The sequence below is a fragment of the Vipera ursinii genome (assembly GCF_947247035.1).
Source record: "Vipera ursinii genome assembly, chromosome: 1".
Lineage (NCBI taxonomy): Eukaryota > Metazoa > Chordata > Lepidosauria > Squamata > Viperidae > Vipera > Vipera ursinii.
Genome location: NC_139512.1, coordinates 350,773,375 through 350,792,998, shown reverse-complemented (window position 1 = coordinate 350,792,998; position 19,624 = coordinate 350,773,375). Strand labels below are relative to the sequence as shown.

At 42.8% G+C, this 19,624-nt stretch overlaps 1 protein-coding gene across 2 annotated transcripts in view; it reads right to left on the bottom strand.

Annotated features, from left to right (window-relative positions):
* Positions 1-19,624, bottom strand: part of HNF1B (HNF1 homeobox B) — a gene marked incomplete at both ends in the record, with an annotated part of 97,326 nt that overhangs the window by 7,239 nt on the left and 70,463 nt on the right. For both annotated transcript variants that reach the window (XM_083379760.1, XM_083379761.1), the window contains 4 exons: positions 117-235; positions 2,861-3,037; positions 4,146-4,278; positions 10,699-10,868. In XM_083379760.1, coding sequence (XP_083235886.1) covers positions 117-235; positions 2,861-3,037; positions 4,146-4,278; positions 10,699-10,868 — 599 coding nt within the window. The remainder of the gene's footprint in view (positions 1-116; positions 236-2,860; positions 3,038-4,145; positions 4,279-10,698; positions 10,869-19,624) is intronic.

Sequence of the window (19,624 nt, the reverse complement as noted above, 5' to 3'; positions counted from 1 at the left end):
CAGTTAACAACTTAACAACCACCTCGTTTAGCAACTGAAATTACTGATCCCAATTGTGGTCGTAAGTCAAGGCCTGCCTTTTATTAATTTTCCCCAATAACATTAAATCTGTTTACCTGTTTATTGGAAGACATGTTGGTTAATGAACTGAGGCTGCTGGTATCCGTGACCACCATCGCTGAGGGGAACCGTGATGCGTGAGAATACTGAGGAGGTTCTTGCTTGTGAGCGTACACTATGGAAAAAGGTCAACAGTCATTCTTTAGTGTGTATGTGTGTTTGTGTGTGAAAGTGAGTGACAGAGAGAGAGAGAGAGAGAGAGATGGAAGAGAAAGAATGACAACAATTTTAGAGTACAGCCATAAATTGCTCTCCCACTGAATATCTTATTTCCAAGCATCACAGAACCAAATTGCCAGAACCTTCAAGGGGTAAATCAGCAACTTTTAAAAGCTTCAACTTATTTATGGCTGGCTGAGGAATTCTGGGAGTTTTATTTATTTATTTATTTTTATTACATTTATATCCCGCCCTTCTCCGAAGACTCAGGGCGGCTTACAAGCTTAGCAGTAGCCTTCATTCTATGTATATGCCTGCTTGTTAGGGCTTTCACACACACCCCAAGCGGCATTATATAAGTCCCATTAATAAATAATAAATAAATAAATAAATAAATAAATAAATTATTACAAAGTCAGCTTATTGCCCCCAACAATCTGGGTCCTCATTTTACCTACCTCGGAAGGATGGAAGGCTGAGTCAAGTCCACAAGTCATAAAGTTGCCAAATTTGGACACCCTGTCCTAATCCATTAAATGCTGAATATCCTACCAAAGGAATTTTTCCTTCCTTTCCACCTAGGGATTTCTACCTGGGCACGGGGGTGGGGGGCACTAGACTAGAAGACCTCCAATGTCCCTTCCCATTCTATAACTCTGTAATCTTAAGTCCAACCTCAGAGGCCTTTGTGCTGATAAAAGAGCTAAGCAGGAGTCAGATCAGGAATAAAGCAACTTTTATTAAGACTAAAACATTTGAAGAACAGTTGCAGGAATTTCATATCTCTAGTTTAATTAAAAGAAGGACTAGCGGTGACATTAGCAGTCTCTCAATATCTCAGGGGCTGCCCCAAAGAAGAGGGACTCAAGCTATTCTCCAAAGCACCTGAAGGCAGGACAAGAAGCCACGGATGGAAGCTAATCAAGGAGAGAAACAACCTAGAACTAAGGAGAAACTTCCTGACAGTGAGAATCAGCGGAATGGCTTGCCTTCAGAAGTTGTGAGTGCTGGAAGTTTTTAAGAAATGATTGGACAGCCATTTGTCCGGAATGATATAGGAATTTCCTGCTAGAGCAGGGTGTTGGACTAGAAGATCTCCAGGTTAACTCTGTTATTCTGTGATTTTGAGGACAGGTTCTCTCCAATAATCCAGGTTGGCATCCTTGAAATTCCCACACTTCTTTGCAACTGACCTCTGATGTTAGGCTCAGAAACAGTGATTGTTCTGAAAAAGTTTTTGTAAACTTGGGGGGGCTAAATAAGACCTGGAATCTGAGTCCCCTTGGTTTAAGTCCACTGCTCCGATCTAGCTTTCATCATACCCTTCCTGCACAGATATTTTGGACTGCAACTCCCATCCCCATCTCAAAAGAATACAGTTGGTTGTATTCAGACATACAATCTAGGTTGAAGAAAACTGCCATTTCCTGCTGTGTTTATCTCCCCATATTCTTGCCACACTGCTAGGATTTAACTTATGGTTTAAGACAGGGGTGTCAAACTCAATTTCATTGAGGGCTGCATCAGCATTGCGGTTGCCCTCAAGGGGCCGGGTGGGTATGGCCAGGGTGGGCGCGGCCTACTGGGTGGGCGTGGCTAGAGTGCGTATGGCCTACTGGGTGGGCATGGCCAGCTCTACATCGTTTGCATCAAGGGGGCCTATGGGGGCCTGGGCAGGAGTGGGACAGATCTCAGGGTCTCTAGCAGAAGGAGGGTCTCTGTGCCAGGGCCAAGGCAGTGGGGGCCGCTCCCTCACTCTTTCCAGGATGGCTTCGCAGGCCACATGAAACCACTTCGCGGGCCGGATCCGGCCCCCGGGCCTTGTGTTTGACATGTCTGGTTTAAGACATCAAGTATAACTAAAGTACTCAAGAATACTTTGCTAACTGAAAAAAAAAATTCTCCAGATAAAGAAGAAATTATGAGGAACTAAATATTGCAAGAAAGGGACGTGGTGGCTCAGTGGGTTAGGATGCTGAGCTTGTCGATCAGAAGGTCGGCAGTTTGGCGGGTCGAATCCCAAGTGCCACGTAGCAGAGTGAGCGCCTGTTACTCATCCCAGCTTCTGCCAACCTAGCAGTTCGAAAGCATGTAAAAATGCAAGTAGAAAAATAGGGACCACTACAGTGGGAAGGTAACAGCGTTCCGTGCGCCTTTGGCATCTAGTCAGGCTGGCCACATGACCATGGAGACGTCCTCGAACAAGCGCTGGCTCTTCGGCTTTGAAACGGAGATGAGCACCAGCCCCTAGAGTTGGAAACAACTAGCACGCATGTGCGGGGGAACCTTTACCGTTACCTAAATATTGCAAAATGCTGGTCCAAAATGCTCTTGGCTTACAAGCAGTCTTTTTCTCATAAATAGATGTTTGAAAAAGCAATTAAACCAATAAAACTGCCTGTGCATGAGAAAAAGGACTACAGGTACATGAGGAAAATAGATGGGGTTTGGATTGTACAGTTGCAATTATACCCTGATTGAGACAGGGACAAATATCTTGCTGTACTTATGGCCTCTGTTACTGTCGCCTCTCCCAGCTTCTGTTCTTCTGTCCCAGTCAATACCCCAAAAAGATCCTTACTGTGTGAATTCTGCAGCTGTGTCACCGCCGCCATGAACGGCTGTTGAGCCATCGGATTGGTCGACTGCTGCATGATTGACTGCTGGTGTGGGCTGTGCAGCTGTTGGGAGAACTGGACCGGTTGTAGGGCTACGCTGTTGATAACGGGGACGCTCTGGGCCTGCGAACTGTTTAGGCCTGAAAGAGAGAGAGATAATCTGAGGCCTTTGATTACAACGCTCTACAAGGTCTTTAGATTTCTTTCCCCTGTAACACCCACAGCCTCTCTACAATTTCCAAGATGAAAATTCACAACTCTTTCCATAGTCTGGAACCTGATTTTCCAGGGCATTTGTGTGATTGTCTTTTTGTTTGTTAAAGATGTTGGGTTGCTTCTGGCTAAAGATAATTAAAAGACAATCTCTCCCGCATTGGTTTTGAACCATGGTGTGACCGTTTTAACCGAGAGCCCTCTTTGAAGTTATGACAGCACTGAAAAAGTAACTGTCCTCACATTTACAACCATTGCAGCCACCCATGGTCATAGGATTGTGATTTGTGACCTTCACAACTGGCTTCTGACAGGCAAAGTCAGTGGGGAAGTCAAGTATTGTCTTTCTTTCTTTTTCTTTCTTTCTTTCTTCTTTCTTTCTTTCTTTCTTTCTTTCTTTCTTTCTTTCTTTCTTTCTTTCTTTCTTTCTTTCTTTCTTTCTTTCTCTCCTCCTTCCTTCCTTCCTTCCTTCCCTCCTTCCCTTCCTTCCTTCCTTCCTTCCTTCCTTCCTTCCTTCCTTCCTTCCTTTCTTTCTTTCTCTCTCCCTTTCTTTTTCTTTCTTCTTTTTTCGGTCTCTCTCTCTCCCTTCCCTCCCTCCCTCCCTCCCTCCCTCCCTCCCTCCCTCCCTCCCTCCCTTCCTTCCTTCCTTCCTTCCTTCCTTCCTTCCTTCCTTCCTTCCTTCCTTCCTTTCTTTCTTTCTCTTCACAAAGCCTCTTCGGATCTCATCGCTAATTCATTTTTTAATCTCATTTTTCCTTTTTGTTTTCACAGTGCACCAAAATCAATATTTCTCTCTCTCTCTTAATATTTACTGAGCAACTGGAGGCCAGCACCAATGGAAGTCAGTGCCATGCTACAACAATTGCAAGAAGAAAGGAAGAGATAGTAAATATTCTGCAAAGTCTCTCAGACAGGTTCCTGCCCTTTTGGACTCTGTAAAACTCCTTGTTTCCTGATGGTGCTATACAAGGAAAGAGGTAATCAGGAACAATTCTAAGAACAAGAAGACGTTTGTGTAACTCATTAAGCACTTACTTTGTGTGATAGCCATGACTCCTGATAAAGGCGTCATAATGAGATTCTGGGATTGTTGTGGGGCGTGATGGGAAAAGCTGTGGATGTTGGTGAGGGTACTGACTGGCGGAAGCCCACCGCCAGAAACTGTAATCTGTCAAGGGAAAAAAGAACAAAAAGTCAGAATTTAGGAATGGACCATTAACAGTGCAATATTATCAACCCATTGTAACAGTGTGCCAAAACAGAACCTATAATGATTTCGCTGCCTTCCTGACAGCGACAAATTAAAAATTATATTTCTAACTTAGATCTATGTTTGTAAACTTACTGGTAAGATTTCAAATTTTATATTCTGTGTCTTTGATTTTACCCCTGTGTTCCTTTTTACTGGTATATGATGTGAAAGTGCCATACAATAAATAAATGAATAATAAAAAAACACAATATTATCCATCTTGTGCCACTCTTGTTAATGCAGAGTAGCAAGAACCAAACTTTTTTAAATCAACAAGTATTTGATTTATTCATCCAAAATTTTCGGAGTGTGCCCGTGGGCCTCAGATCATACAGACAACTGTGCGGTGTCATCTTTGCCCTATTTACAGGAAGTCCTCAACTTACAACACTTCATTTAGTGATTATTCGAAGTTACAACGGCACTGAAAAAAGTGACTGATGGCCGTTTTTCATACTTACGACCATTGCAGCATCCTCTTGGTCGTGTCATCAAAATTCGGATGCTTGGCAACTGACTCATACTTACGATGAGACAATGGGAGAAGCCGGCTTCATTTAACAACCATGAGATTTACTTAAGGACCGTGGTGATGACCACAGCAAAAAAAGGTCTTAAAATTGGGCACGCCTTAATTAAGAATTGTTTTGCTTAGCGGCTAAAGTTCTGGTCCCAAGTGTGGTGGTAAGTCAAAGGCTACCCGTAGATCAGGGGTCCCCAAACTTGATAACCTTGAGACTTGTGGACTTCAACTCCCAGCATTCCCCAGCCAGAATGGCTGGCTGAGGAACTCTGAGGGTTGAAGTCCACGGGTCTTAAATTTGGAGATCCCTACTGTAGGTGAAAAAGGCCATCCAAACATGGCTTGCATTTTGCTTTAATTGAAACCCACCACGATATTTTGCTAAGCACGATTCTAAATTCCTTTAACTTTGTAATTCCTACAGAGGTTTCACTTGAGAAAAAAAAGACTGTCTTGAAAATATGCCTCACATTTCATTTAAGTGGGATGGTGGTGGCGGGAATCCTTGGCAACTGGCTGTCTGGAGGCCCAGCTGACCCTGGCTTCAAGAGTCAACAAATGACTTTCTGGATGGAAGGCCAGGCTGTCTCAGTCAAGAACTATGCATCCCCAACCAGGCAGAGAATAAAAAAGGAAGGCCATAAAAACCATCTAGTGTGACATGAATCAGTCAAGCTAGGCCAAGAAAAATAACCCCACCAGATGAATTGCTAAAATATCCTGAGTCTGCTGCCACTGAGGGCTGGCAGAGCCCAGACAAAGAAGGAGGAAACAGATACATTACAGGGAGTCCTCGACTTACTACCACTCATTTAGTGACCATTCATAGTTACAACGGCACTAATACTACCATTCGTTGAGTGACCGTTCAAAGTTACAACGGCATTGATGCAACCATTTGTTTACTGAGCGTTCGAAGTTAGGACGGCTCTGAAAAAAGTGACTTATGACCAGTTTTCACACTTAACGACCGTTGCAGCATCCCCATGGTCATGTGATCAAAATTTAGATGTTTGGCAACTGGCATGGATTTATTATGACAGTTGTGCTGTCCTGGGGTCATTTGATCTCCATTTGTGACCTTCCCAGCTGGCTTCCGACAAGCAAAGTCAATGGGAGAAGCCAGATTCGTTTAACGACCACCTGATTCACTTAACAAATTCAGTGATTCGCTTAACAACTGTGGCAAAAAAGAATGTAAAATGGGACAGCACTCACTTAACAACTGCTTTGCTTAGCAATGGAAATTTGGGGTTGAGGGGTGTTGGTATGTCATACAAAAGAGTTTTAAAAAATATAGATAGATAGACTTCAGATGAAGAGATAGATCAGGGGTCTTCAAGCTTGGCCCTTTTATGACTTGTGGACTTCAACTCCCAGAATTGCTTAGCCAGAGTGCCTGGCTGAGGAGTTCTGGGACTTGAAGTCCACAAGTCATAAAAGGGCCAAGTTTGAAGACCCCTGAGATAGATGTTTGAAATTGACTGTATTTTGCCAAGTGTGTTCACAGGAAAGGTTTTTAGGCCATCAGAGCATTGATTGTCCTTGTTGTCGATTCTAGCAATCTGGCACTGTGGCATCTTTCTATTTTGAAAGTACATATTTTGCTCACACAGAGGGCAACGGTCAAGGATGGGTCTCCATTCAACTTGCCAACTGGCGGATGGGAAGATCAACAGTGGTGGGAAAACTGTTTTCTAGAGAGATTCATGAGACTTGGTGCCACCAACCTCGTTGCCTCAGATTCTCCTGTTAGGCTGTAGGCCAATGTTTCTCAAGCTTGGGGACTTTAAGATAGGTAGACTTCAACTAACCAGAATTCTCTAGCCAGCAGGACTGACTGGAGAATACTGGAGGTTGAAGTTCACCCGTGTTAACGTCCCCAAGGTTGAAAAACACTGCTGTAGGCAATTCCATGATCTATCCTGCCCCCACAAAGTCTGGGTGGAAAGAACAGTTTCATAGTTCAGGCTAAGGGCTGGTGACCTGTTCCCATCTTTGTATCAAAACACACTACAAAATACTTTGCAGCAGTGTTTCTCAACCATGGTGACTTGAAGACCTTTGGACTTCAGCATAGCTGGCTGGGGAATTCTGGGAGGTGAAGTCCACAGGTCTTCAAGTTGTCATGGTTGAGAAACACTGCATTAGAAGACCAGAAGAGAGTTTTGTGCACATAAAGATCACTCTTATATATACAGTTACCAAATACTAGGCAAAAAGGCAACATCTCCTATTTGTCCTCATGTCCTCTGTCTGGCAGGCATAGCTGTAACATCAAGTCCAGATAGCCCTTGACGTATGATCCCAGTTGAGTCCAACATTCCTGTTGCTAAGTGAGGCAGTTGTTCAGTGAGTTTTGCCCCATTTTACAACCTTTCTTGCCACATTTAAGTGAATCACTACAGCTGATAAATTGGTAACACGGTTGGTAAGTGGATCTGGCTTCTCCATGGACTTTGCTTGTCAGAAGGTCTGAAAAGGAGATCACATGACCTTTGGACACTGCCACCGTCATAAATATGAACCAATTGCCAAGCGGCCGAATTTTGATCACATGACTGTGGGGAGGTTCAACAGTTGTAAGTGTGAAAAATGGTCATAAGTCACGTTTTTCAGTGCGGTTGTAACTGTGAACGGCAATTAAACAAGTGGTTGTAAGCTGAGGGCTACTTATACCTAGTAACCCTACATTCATACCAACCTCACAAAAACCTCTAAGCAAGATTGATCCAAGACATTTGCTTCCAGTGGCAATAGACAGGATGGCACTGCTTGTTTATGGGTACAAAGATTATTGACTGAAGTGAGCCCTTCAATCAACTCTGGATTTTTAGAGATCTATTGCTCTCCAAGAAGAATAGCTGAACAACCAAAGGAATGTCAACGTAATATCCACAATTTACAAGGGGAGCTGGTTGTTTCACTACACCCACTGTAGAGCTGTCTTTCTTTCTAGGAACCAAACTCCTGACCTGGGATCATGGAATTGGGTATGTCTATTTTAGTGAAAAGAAGGACTAGGGGTGACATGACAGCAGCCTTCCAATATCTCAGGGGCTGCCACAAAGAAGAGGGAGTCAAGCTGTTCTCCAAAGCACCTGAAAGCAGGACAAGAAGCAACGGATGGAAACTAATCAAGGAGAGAAGCAACCTAGAACTAAGGAGAAATTTCCTGACAGTGAGAACAATTAACCAGTGGAACCACCTGCCTCCAGAAGTTCTGGGTACTCCAACGTTGGAGGTTTTTAAGAAGAGATTGGACAGCCATTTATCTAAAATGGTATATAGGGTTTCCTGCCTGAGCAGGAGGTTGAACTAGAAGACCTCCAGGTTTTCCTTCCAACTCTGTTATTCTGATCAGACATTCATATTTCACGCCGTAAACTGCCCATAAAATGTAAAGAGAATGAAAATGTTCCTCCGCACAGAACATTGTTCCTTGTCCTCTTCCCCCAAGGAAGGAGACATTCCTCAGTTTAGCTAAGCCAGGCATGCATATATAATAAGTTGAAAAAAAATATTTGCAAAAAAGCCAGGATTAGGCTTCAGCTCATCTTGGAAAAACAATTAGGACAGAAAAAAAATGAATTAATACGGCAAGGGAGGGGAAATCACCTGACTGGGAAAGAATTTAAACCCTGTGATAAAACACTTCACAGGTCCATTATGGCATTCTCTGGAATAATGGCCCCTGAGACATGCTAGGAATTAAATAATTCATAGGTCAAATTCTGGTCTACAGTATTTACATTTTTACCTGCTATTGTATTAGGAATACATTTTAAGTGATAAGTTGTGTTTTGCTATCCCAACAGTACAACCCAAACCATATTTGCTTAGGACAGGGGTCTTCAAACTTGGCCCTTTTATGAGCTGTGGACTTCAATTCCCAGAATTCCTCAGCCAGCATGCCTGGCTGAGGAAATCTGGGAGTTGAAGTCCACAATTGAAGACCCCCCTGGCTTAGGAGAAAGTCAAATTAAATTTACTCTGAAATGAGCGTGCACAGGACAATGGTGTAAAGCGCTGTGCACGTTCACAGCTGGTTTGTGATCCTAAGTAAAAAAAATGCCTATGCAATTTTCCTCCAATTAAATCAGGGAACAGAGATTGTAGGTAAGACGCTTGCCATTAAAATACAAACAGAAAAAGCAGAAACACCTATTCACGCTGGGATTATTAAGAGGGAGAAATTGACACGTAAGCTCTGGAATCCTTTTGTGTTGATTTTGTTTCTTTTTTCAACCCTTTAACTTTATTATTAAGGCAGCAGCAAGGTTATAAACAAATCAAAATATATATGTCCTCTTCTGAAAAATAAGAAGCGAGAGAAAGGGAGAAAGTTTGCCTGAAAATGTGGGAAAAGAAGAAAATAACCGACAGAAAAGAATATTTGTAGCTCAGGGTTGAAATGAGGGGTCCTTGGTGTTCTCTGAGCTTGGTGGTTTTCTTGCAGACATTTGATTATCAAACCAGGTAACACCATCAGGACCCAGATTGTTGGGGGCAATTAAGCTGACTTTGTAATAATGCCGCTTGGGGTGTGTGTGTGTGAAAGCCCTAATAAGCAGGCATAGACATAGAATGAAGGCTACTGCTAAGCTTGTAAGCCGCCCTGAGTCTTCGGAGAAGGGCGGGATATAAATGGAATTAAAATAAAAATAAAATAAATAAATAATACTCCCTTACTAGCACTGAGGATGTTTCCCTTGCTTGGTAGTGAAACGTCTGCAAGAAAGGCACCAAGCTCAGAGAACACCAACCCTGAGGTATTTCAACCCTGAGGTAAAATACAAAACCAATGAAACCATCCTTTGGAGCTGAAGGTGTTGTAGAGAAGGCTAAACAGCTACTACTTGAGGATGGCTTCCTCTGTTTTCCTATATATCACAGAGGTGTGGGGGTGAAACCACCAGTGGTAATATCACCTAGTTTAGTAATAAAACGTCTGCAAGAAAATCACCAAGCTCAGACAGCATCAAGGACCTCACAGAAGAAAACAATTTATACTTTTATCTGCCCAATAACTAAACAGCAACTAAATAATAACTAAACTAAAGACAAAAGATATTTTTTCCTCTTTTTATTTCCTGTTTATGCAGTTCTTCAGGACAACCCTAATAAATTTGTTATTGTAAATCAGGTACCAGGCTGGGATGTCTTATAGCCCCAAACTCAACAAAACCAATTTTTCTATTATAGTAGAATATGATACGGCTTGAACAGAAGAATTCAGCCCAATCTTACAGCAAATGCTAAGTTATCAACGGCGCTATCCTAATAAAAGTATTTTTTATCACTGTATCTTTCACCCCATCTGATGTCTACATTTGTAGAACTAAAGAGAGGTGGGGGGAAAGGATGGTTGAAGCTTGCTAAATAAAATTATAAAATTTGAAGAGCTGAAGTGGAATCCGGGATGACTTAATCAAGTTTTTGTTGGGCTGGTTTAAAAAAAAAATAATAATCATGGGGAATGTCATCAGCAGCCAAGAGCAAACAGTGATCCACCCTCTTGTGCCAATTCAAGAGGCATTCGATCAATACCCTGAGAACAGTTTTTATTGGCATGTTTCAATGCCTAAGCAGGGAACGGGAAGGTCAGAAGGCTATTTTCCCTGACAGCACTCAGGCCTTTACCCTCCTCATGCCTACAAGCCTTTCATTGTTTAATGCTGGTCTTTTGGGGGGTGGGGGAAGAAGGAGAGTTTTAACATGTAGGGAAAAAAAAGAAAGTTCTGTTTGTTTTTTGCCTCCTAAGCCAACTTATCTTATCAGCACCGGAGGTACAATAGCCCAGGTGTGCTCACCATTTTGCCGTCCGGGGACAGCAGGCTGTGGCTGTGACCTGGGTCCAAACTGGCTGGAGATACTGGCTGGAGAATGGACTGGCTGCTGGTCATTATTGAGTTGTTACCATGATGGCTGATGGAAGCTGAAGAAGTGACTTCATTGCCACCTGGATGGCTGTAGCGGACCCCTGTGAAAATGCAACCACACAGAAGAAATCATGGCAGTTTTAAGGTTAAATTATACTATATAATATAACATAATGATAAAGTTGGAAGGGGCCTTGGAGGTCATCTAGTAGTCCAACCCCCTGCTCAGGCAGGAAACCCTATACCATTTCAGACAAATGGCTGTCCAGTCAATTAGGAAAAATGTAGGAGTGCATTTGTTATTTATTTATATCCCACGTTTATTACTTTTATAAGTAACTCAAGGCAGCGAACACACATAATACTTCCTCCTCGTATTTGTCCCACAACAACCCTGTGAGTTGGATTGGGCTGAGAGAAGGGGACCAGCCCCAAGTCACCCAACCAGCTTTCATGCCTATGGAGGAAACTAGAACTCACCGTCTCCTGGTGATTGGCTCAAAATCAACCACCCAACTTTCATGCCTAGGGCGGGACTAGAACTCAAGTCTCCTGATGATTAGACCAAAGTCACCCAGCTGGGTTTTATGTCTAAAGCAGAACGAGAAATCACAGGTTGCCAGCAATATGTCTCGACTTAGGACCACAACTGAGCCCAAAGTTTCTGTTGCTAAGCAAGAAAGTTGTTAAATGAATTTTCCCCATTTTATGACCTTTCCCTGCCACAGCTGTTAAGCGAATCACTGTGGTAGTTAAGTTAGTAACATGTTTGTTAATTGAATCTGGCTTTCCGACTGCATAACCGATTCTTAGGTGGGGGGGATCCAGCATTTGGGGTTCAATCCTCCAAAAGGTATTCAGAGGGGCACATAAGTGTTGTTTCACATTCTGCTGAAACCAAGATTTCCAAGGCCTGAGATCAATATATAGAATAGAATAGAAGATAGAATAGAATAACAGAGTTGGAAGGGACCTTGGAGGTCTTCTAGTCCAACCCCCTGCTCAGGCAGGAAACCCTACACCAGGGGTAGGCAACCTTGGCTCTTTTATGACTCGTGGACTTCAACTCCCAGAATTCCTGAGCCGGCTGGCTCAGGAATTCTGGGAGTTGAAGTCCACGAGTCATAAAAGAGCCAAGGTTGCCTACCCCTGCCCTGCACCATTTCAGATAAATTGTTGTCCAGTCTCTTTACATAGCAGTTGCAGGATTTAGGTTTGGCTAGTCTAGAGAAAAGAAGGACTAGGGTTGACACAATAGCAGTCTTCCAATATTTGAGGGGCTGCTACAAAGAAGACGAGGTCAACCTATTCTCCAAAGCACCATAAGGCAGGACAAGAGAAGAGAAGGGTGAGGGGTGGCATGATAGCAGTCTTCCAATATCTCAGGGGCTGCCCCAAAGAAGAGGGAGTCAAGCTATTCTCCATAGCACCAGAGAGAAGGACAAGAAACAACGGATGGAAACTAATCAAGGAGAGAAGCAACCTGGAATTAAGGAGAAACTTCCTGACAGTAAAAACAATTAACCAGTGGAACAGCTTGCCTTCAGAAGTTGTGGATGCTTCATCACTGGAGTTTTTTAAGAAGAGACTGGGCAACCACTTGTCTGAAATGGTATAGGGTCTCACTTGAGCACGGGGTTGGACAAGAATAGGGGTCTCCAACCTTGCCAACTTTAAGACTTGTGGACTTCAACTCTCAGCGTTGCTGGCTGAGGAATTCTTGGAGTTGAAGTCCACAAGTCTTAAAGTTGCCAAGGTTGGAGACCCATGAACTAGAAGACTTCCAAAGTCCTATTTTATTCTGTTCTGTTCTGTTCTGTTCTATATTTCCATTCCGTTCCATTCCATTCCATTCCATTCCATTCCATTCCATTCCATTCCATTCCATTCCATTCCATTCTATTCTATTCTATTCTATTCTATTCTATTCTATTCTATTCTATTCTATTCTATTCTATTCTATTCTATTCTACTGAATATAAATATTGCACAAATATTGCATATAAATACCGTACATCCCATACTACCTTGCACTGATTTATCTGTGTGTCTATTGATTGCTAATTTGTCTGAAAACCAAGCTGGCAGAGGTACCCAATCTTGGCAACTTTAAGACCTATGACTTCGATTCTCAGAATTCCCCAGCCAGGCAGCTTCCTTGTTTTAAGATTCCAACTTTTAAATTTGTCGCAGAGATCACAACTTTCATGTTTTGGGCAGAGTGAAATAAACATCAAATGTTTCCTCCTTCCCGAGAAAAATACTCACCAAGGTTATTTAATATTCCTTATTTGCTACATGAGTGTGGCTCCCAGTTGAGTCTGTCTTATATTTTTCAACATGCTTTATTCCTGTCTTTTCAGAAAGACTATCCTGCAAATGACTATTTTTTAACTACTTGAAACTTTATATTTCACCATTGCTTCTTTATAATCATCGTAGGATTTGCTTTCTCACAATTGGGTATATCGATATACGATGGACAGTCACTTGTCTGAGATGGTATAGGTTCTCCTGCTTGAGCGGGGGGCTAGACTAGAAGACCTCCAAGGTCCCTTTCAGTTCTATTCTATTCTATTCTATTCTATTCTATTCTATTCTATTCTATTCTATTCTACTCTACTCTACTCTACTCTACTCTACTCTACTCTACTCTACTCTACTCTAATCTATTCCTGCCTAAATTATTCTCTTTCTTTCTCCTTCTGTAACTAATCCTCAAACCAGGGATTTTAGCATCAATGGCTGTCATTTGTCCTGGATCAAGACATCCTACAATGCACTCTGAATGGCTAATTTAACTTTGTGGCACCTTCCAACAGCCCTGTGAGTTTAAGTGGGTGAATTTAGCCTTTTCTATTGTCTAAATAGGGCTTCTGCCTTTCTCTTTCCTTTTTCAATCACTTCTTCTGCAACCTTTTTCCTTGGAAAACTAAACAAGAACAGAGAATAGAATAGAATAGAATAGAATAGAATAGAATAGAATAGAATAGAATAGAATAGAATAGAATAGAATAGAATAGAATAGAATAGAATAGAATAGAATAGAATAGAACACTTAGACTTGTATACTGCTCAAAAAAATAAAGGGAACACTTAAACAACACAATGTACTGTATTTAATAGTAGGATGTCTTATTTTCTGTTCCCTTTATTTTTTTGAGCAGTACCGTATTTTCCAGTGTATAAGACGATTTTTTAACCCATGAAAATCACCTCAAAAGTTGGGGGGTCGTCTTATACGCCCAGTCGTCTTACACGCCGGAAAATATGGTATATATCACTTCACAGTACTTTAAGCCCACTCTAAGCGGTTTAGAGAGTCAGCATCTTGCCTCCAACTATCATTTTAACGCTGGCTGAGGAATTTTGGGAGTTGAAGTCCACAAGTCATAAAAGGGCCAAGTTTGTGGACCCGGTTCGAGATCTCTCTTGCCAGACGCTGAGTGGAAGCAGAATACATTCTGCAAAACGTCATATGTATTCTTTATTTGCTTAACTTATATAATACATTGGTATCTCTTCAGAGGTGGTTGCTCCATCACTGGAGGCTTTTAAGAGACTCGACAAGCCATTTGTCTGAAATGGTATAGGGTTTCTTGCTTGAGCAGAGCGTTGGACTAGAAGACCTCTAAAGTCCCTTGAAACTCTGATGATGTTCTACGTTCCATGTTGTTCTCTTCCCGTGTCACTATCGGATGCTTCTCATGAAACACATATTAAGGTTCTGCAGTCCAGCATCCTTAGACCGATTGCTCGTTGCAGCCACTAGCAATAGCGAAGAAAAACAGACATTGCCTCTCGCTCAACAGGTGCACCGAAGTAGGTATGGAATGATTCATTGCAGAGGTGTGTAACTCGGTGAAAAATAAATGTCCCAAGCCTTCAGAGACAACCCCTGGATGCCATACTGGCAAGCACATTAAGCAGATCCGAAATAATTAACCAAGGAGCTCAGCTTGAGAAACAAAACGTCTATTATCAGTTCTGGGATTCCAGAGTGATTTGTTATAAAATGCCATATCCCATCCACCAAAAATGCTGCCTGTCCGCCATCTCCGCTAATTTTGGGGAAAGCCTCGAAGAAAGCAAAATAACACAACCGTGGAAAAGGATCGTTGGCTGTGTTTAAGCAGCCAAAGCAATCAGGCCAGTCTGTGGGTCTCTGCAGAAGCTTTCTGGTTTTGTTCAGATGGTGAAAGCACCATTGAGCCACCAGCTTCACCCCCTTCACACATGCGTGACATGACCCCAGGATGCTGCAACCATTCATACATACATACATGCCAAGTTCCTGAATTTTGATCCCGGGTCCAAAGGGGATGCTGCAATAGTTGTAAATGCAACGATTAGAGGTAGACACAATTGAGCCCCAGATTTCTGTTGCTACGAAAGACATGTGTTCAGTGAGCATGGCCCCATTTTACAACCTATCTTGCCACCATTGTTGTGGGTTTAGTTAGTAGCACGTTTGTTAAGAAAATCTGGCTTCCCTCATTGACTTTGCTTGTCAGAAGGTCGCAAAAGGGGATCACATGACCCCGGGACACGGCAAGTGACATAAATTACATGGCATGGGTCCGGAGTACCTCGGGGACCACCTGCTGCCGGCGTCAACTTCCCTCCGCCCTGTGCGTGCCCACAGAGAGGGCCTCCTCAGGGTGCCTCCGGTCAGAGAATGTCAGCTGGTGGCCCCCAGGGGGAGGGCCTTCTCTGTGGGTGCTCCGGCTTTATGGAACCAACTGCCGGTTGAGCTCCGGACGGCACCGGACCTTCGCTCCTTCCGGCGCGGTCTGAAGACCCATTTATTTGAACAAGCTGGCCTGGCCTGATGGGGGATGTCAGGGTTTTTAATGGGTTTTTATATTGTTACTGTTTTATCTGGGCGATTATTTAATTCTCTTTTAATTTTTGTATTTTCTATTTATATATGCCCTGTTCACCGCCCTGAGTCCTTCGGGAGAAGGGCGGTATATAAATTTAATAAATGAAATGAAATGAAATGAAATGAAATAGGAGCCTGTTGCCAAGCATCCAAATTTTAATCACTTGGCTGTGGGAGTGCTGCATCGGTCATAAGTCTGAAAAACAGTCCTAAGTCACTTTGAACAGTCACTATATGAAGTGTTGTTAAACCAAGGACTACGTAGTTGTACGTCATTTTATTCAGTGCCATTGTACCTTCAAATAGTTGCTGGACAAATGGTTATAAATCAAGGACTACCTGTATGTCAGTCCTAATTTTAGAAAAAGGTGGAGGGCAACCTCATCAGCTGCTCCCTGGTAAATGGGACTGCCCTCATTTTTTAAAATCAATACTTTCTCATGACCTTTGATCTCCGAAATTCCTTCCAAAACTTCCATTCTATTATTCTATATCCCAACACTTTTAGGAATCATCAAATGTTTCCCAGGAGTGTGCCCATCACAAACTCTCAAACATTTCAGCGTTCCCTCTCCCTGCTCCGTTATGTATATTGCTGTAGTAGCCATCCCTTAAAGCAAGGGGATAATATTTCATTTTTATTGAATGCCACTTTCTCCTAGGTTTAATTTTCTGGGGTTTGTACGCTGGCAATGAGCCAGGACTGCATAAAGTTCTCTTTCATCCTTCTCTATTTGCCTCCCTTTTTCCTCTGTCTCCAACACCCCCCCTCCCAAAATATTATTCCATTCTGTGCAAAGGGGAAACACTGCAATTGCCAGATGTTGGGACTGCTTACTTGAAAAGGTATTTGGAAATTAAGCTAAGGGCTGCACAGAAGTAGTCAAAAAGCAGCGTATGGGGCATCCACCAAACGTATCCGTGTGCAGCCCAGTAAATCCAGTTACAAAACCCAGAGGTGCTTTTTCAGGAGGCAACTGGACTGTCTTGGTTTTTTGTTTTGTTTTTGAAGACGTTTCGCTTCTCATCTCAGAAGCTTCTTCAGCTCTGACTGGATGGTGGGAAATGGAAGGATTTATATTCCTTGCAGAGAGCTGGTCATTTGCATTTTTACAGAGTCGTTGAGGCCACTTGGAGGTTTATCTGTGTCCTGAGGGAGACCTGAGTAGTACAAATGGATGTGGAAGTGCTGAGTAGTACAAATGGATGTGGAACATCGTCTACAACCTGGAGGACAAAGATAAACCTCCAGGTGGCCTCAACGACTCTCTAAAAGAATGCAAATGACCAGCTGTCTGCAAGGAGTATAAATCCTTCCATTCCCCACCATCCATTCAGAGCTGAAGAAGCTTCTTGGATGAGAAGCGAAACGTCTTCAGAGAAAAACAAAAGAGTCCAGTTGCCTCTTGAAAAAGCACTTTTGGGACACCCTGAGCTGGATGACTGAGAATCTCCACAGAAAAATTACAAAACCAGAAAGCAGGAGAGACTCCTGCTTGGATTGGACCAGAGTGTGCTTATCTTTCATCTTCCAAGTCACCTGATGTTACAATTAAAATAAAATAGCCCTTGAGTGAGCATTTTAAAGTTTTTGGCTATCTGGAAGCAGCCGGAACAAGGACACTTTCACCTGTTTGCGAGTCTGCAATGTTTGCAGCAAGGCAAAAATCCATCGATGTGTATATTTGTTCGTTGATACAGGTAGTCCTCGACTTACGACCACAATTGGGCCCAAACGTTCTGTTGCTGGGACATTTGCTAAGTGAGCTTTGTCCCATTTTACGACCTTTCTTGCCAAAGGTGTTAAGTGGATTGCTGCAGTTGTTCAGTTAGCAATCCGGTTGTTAAGTGAATCTGGCTTCCCCACCGACTTTGCTGGTCAGAAGGTTGCAAAAGGGGATCACGTGACCCCCCGGGACACAGCAACAGTCATAAGTATGAACCTGTTGCCAAGCATCTGAATTTTGAGCATGTGACCATGGGGATGCTGCAGAGGCTGCAACTGTGAAAAACGGTCATAAGTCACTTTTTTCAGTGCCGTTGTAACTTTGAATGGTCACTAAATGAACTATTGTGTTTTTTTTATTATTAAAGAGTTTTACAAAAACAAAATTTTACAATATATCCCCAAATCCCTCCCACCCCAAACCCACCCCCTTCCCCCCCACTTCCCAGAGCTAAATACAGGATTATAGTTACAATAATCATATTCTAAATAAAAATTATGCATAATATACAATTAACCAAATTCATAATGTGCTTTAACTCCCCTTTAACATAACTACAAACAAAGTACTAAATGAACTATTGTAAGTTGAGGACGGCCTCTAGTCTGCTTCCCGCCGCCCGAGGAGCTCAAAATGGCTTTACTTGGAGCTCCCCTTCATTTCATTCTTCGTGCATGCCCCCCTACCCCCAAACAGTCCTGCTAGAAAAATTAAGCAAAAAGAGGAAGACTGGGTTCAAGATCATCTAATGATTTTTTTTATGAACTTAAACTGAGCCTCCTAGTTCTATGTCATCATTTAACCTCTACATTGCATTGGTACAATGACAAGTTTTCCCTTCCGGCCAAGAACTGAGCACAGAGATGTCTCAGCTAATCAGACCTCATTGTAAGGCAGGGGTCTTCAAACTTGGCAACTTTAAGACTCCCAGAATTCCTCAGCCAGCCACTTGGCAATTTTAAGACTTGTGGACTTCAACTCCCAGAATTCCTCAGCCAGCCACTTGGCAGCTTTAAGACTTGTGGACTTCAACTCCCAGAATTCCTCAGCCAGCCACTTGGCAATTTTAAGACTTGTGGACTTCAACTCCCAGAATTCCTCAGCCAGCCACTTGGCAATTTTAAGACTTGTGGACTTCAACTCCCAGAATTCCTCAGCCAGCCACTTGGCAATTTTAAGACTTGTGGACTTCAACTCCCAGAATTCCTCAGCCAGCCACTTGGCAGCTTTAAGACTTGTGGACTTCAACTCCCAGAATTCCTCAGCCAGCCACTTGGCAGCTTTAAGACTTGTGGACTTCAATTCCCAGAATTCCCAGAATTCCTGGCTGGCCGAGGAATTCTGGAAGTTGAAGTCCACAAGTCTTAAAATTGCCAAGTGTGAAGACTCCTGTTGTAAGGAGTATCTCATCCCCACCCCTCTTTTGCACTTACTACCAATCCTTTTATTTCCTCTCTCCATCCTCCAAAATCCCCCCAAAAGAACCATACAACCATCTTGTCCAATTCCCATGACATGGAGGGGTGTGCATACAGCCAGGCTAGCTTCCCCACTATGGCGAAATGGCCACTTCAAGTCAGTTTGGTCTAGTTAGTTAAGGTAGAAAGCGGCAGGCTGTGAGTTCAAGTCCTGACTTAGCCATGAAAGCCAGCTGGGTGACCCTGGGCGCTCTCTGTCTCAGCCCAACCCACCTCACAGGGTTGTTGTCATCGTGGGGAAACTGGGAGGAGGAAGGTGTGTTGGATATGTCCCTACATGGAGTTCTTTCTAAAAATGATAAGGGAGGGATATTAAATAAATAAATAAATAAATAATACAGGTAGTCCTCGACTTACAACGGTTCATTTAGTGACCATTCAAAGTTGCAACGGCACTGAAAAAAGTGACTTATGACCGCTTTTCACACTTACAACTCTTGCAGCATCTCCATGATCATGTGATCAAAATCTTGGCAACTGATTCATACTTATGACAGTGGCAGTGTCCCGGGTTCATGTGATCCCCTTTTGCGACCTTCGGACAAGCAAAGTCAATAGGGAAGCCAGGTTCATTTAATAATCATATTTTTAATTTAATGACTGCATTGATTCACTTGCCACAACTGTGGCAAGAAAGGTCGTAAAATGGGGCAAAACTCACTTAACAAATGTCTCGCTTAGCAATGTCAAATTTTGGGCTCAATTGTGGTCGTAAGTCGAGGACTATCAGTAAGACCAAGCCAAGCAGATAGTCCTTGACTTACGAC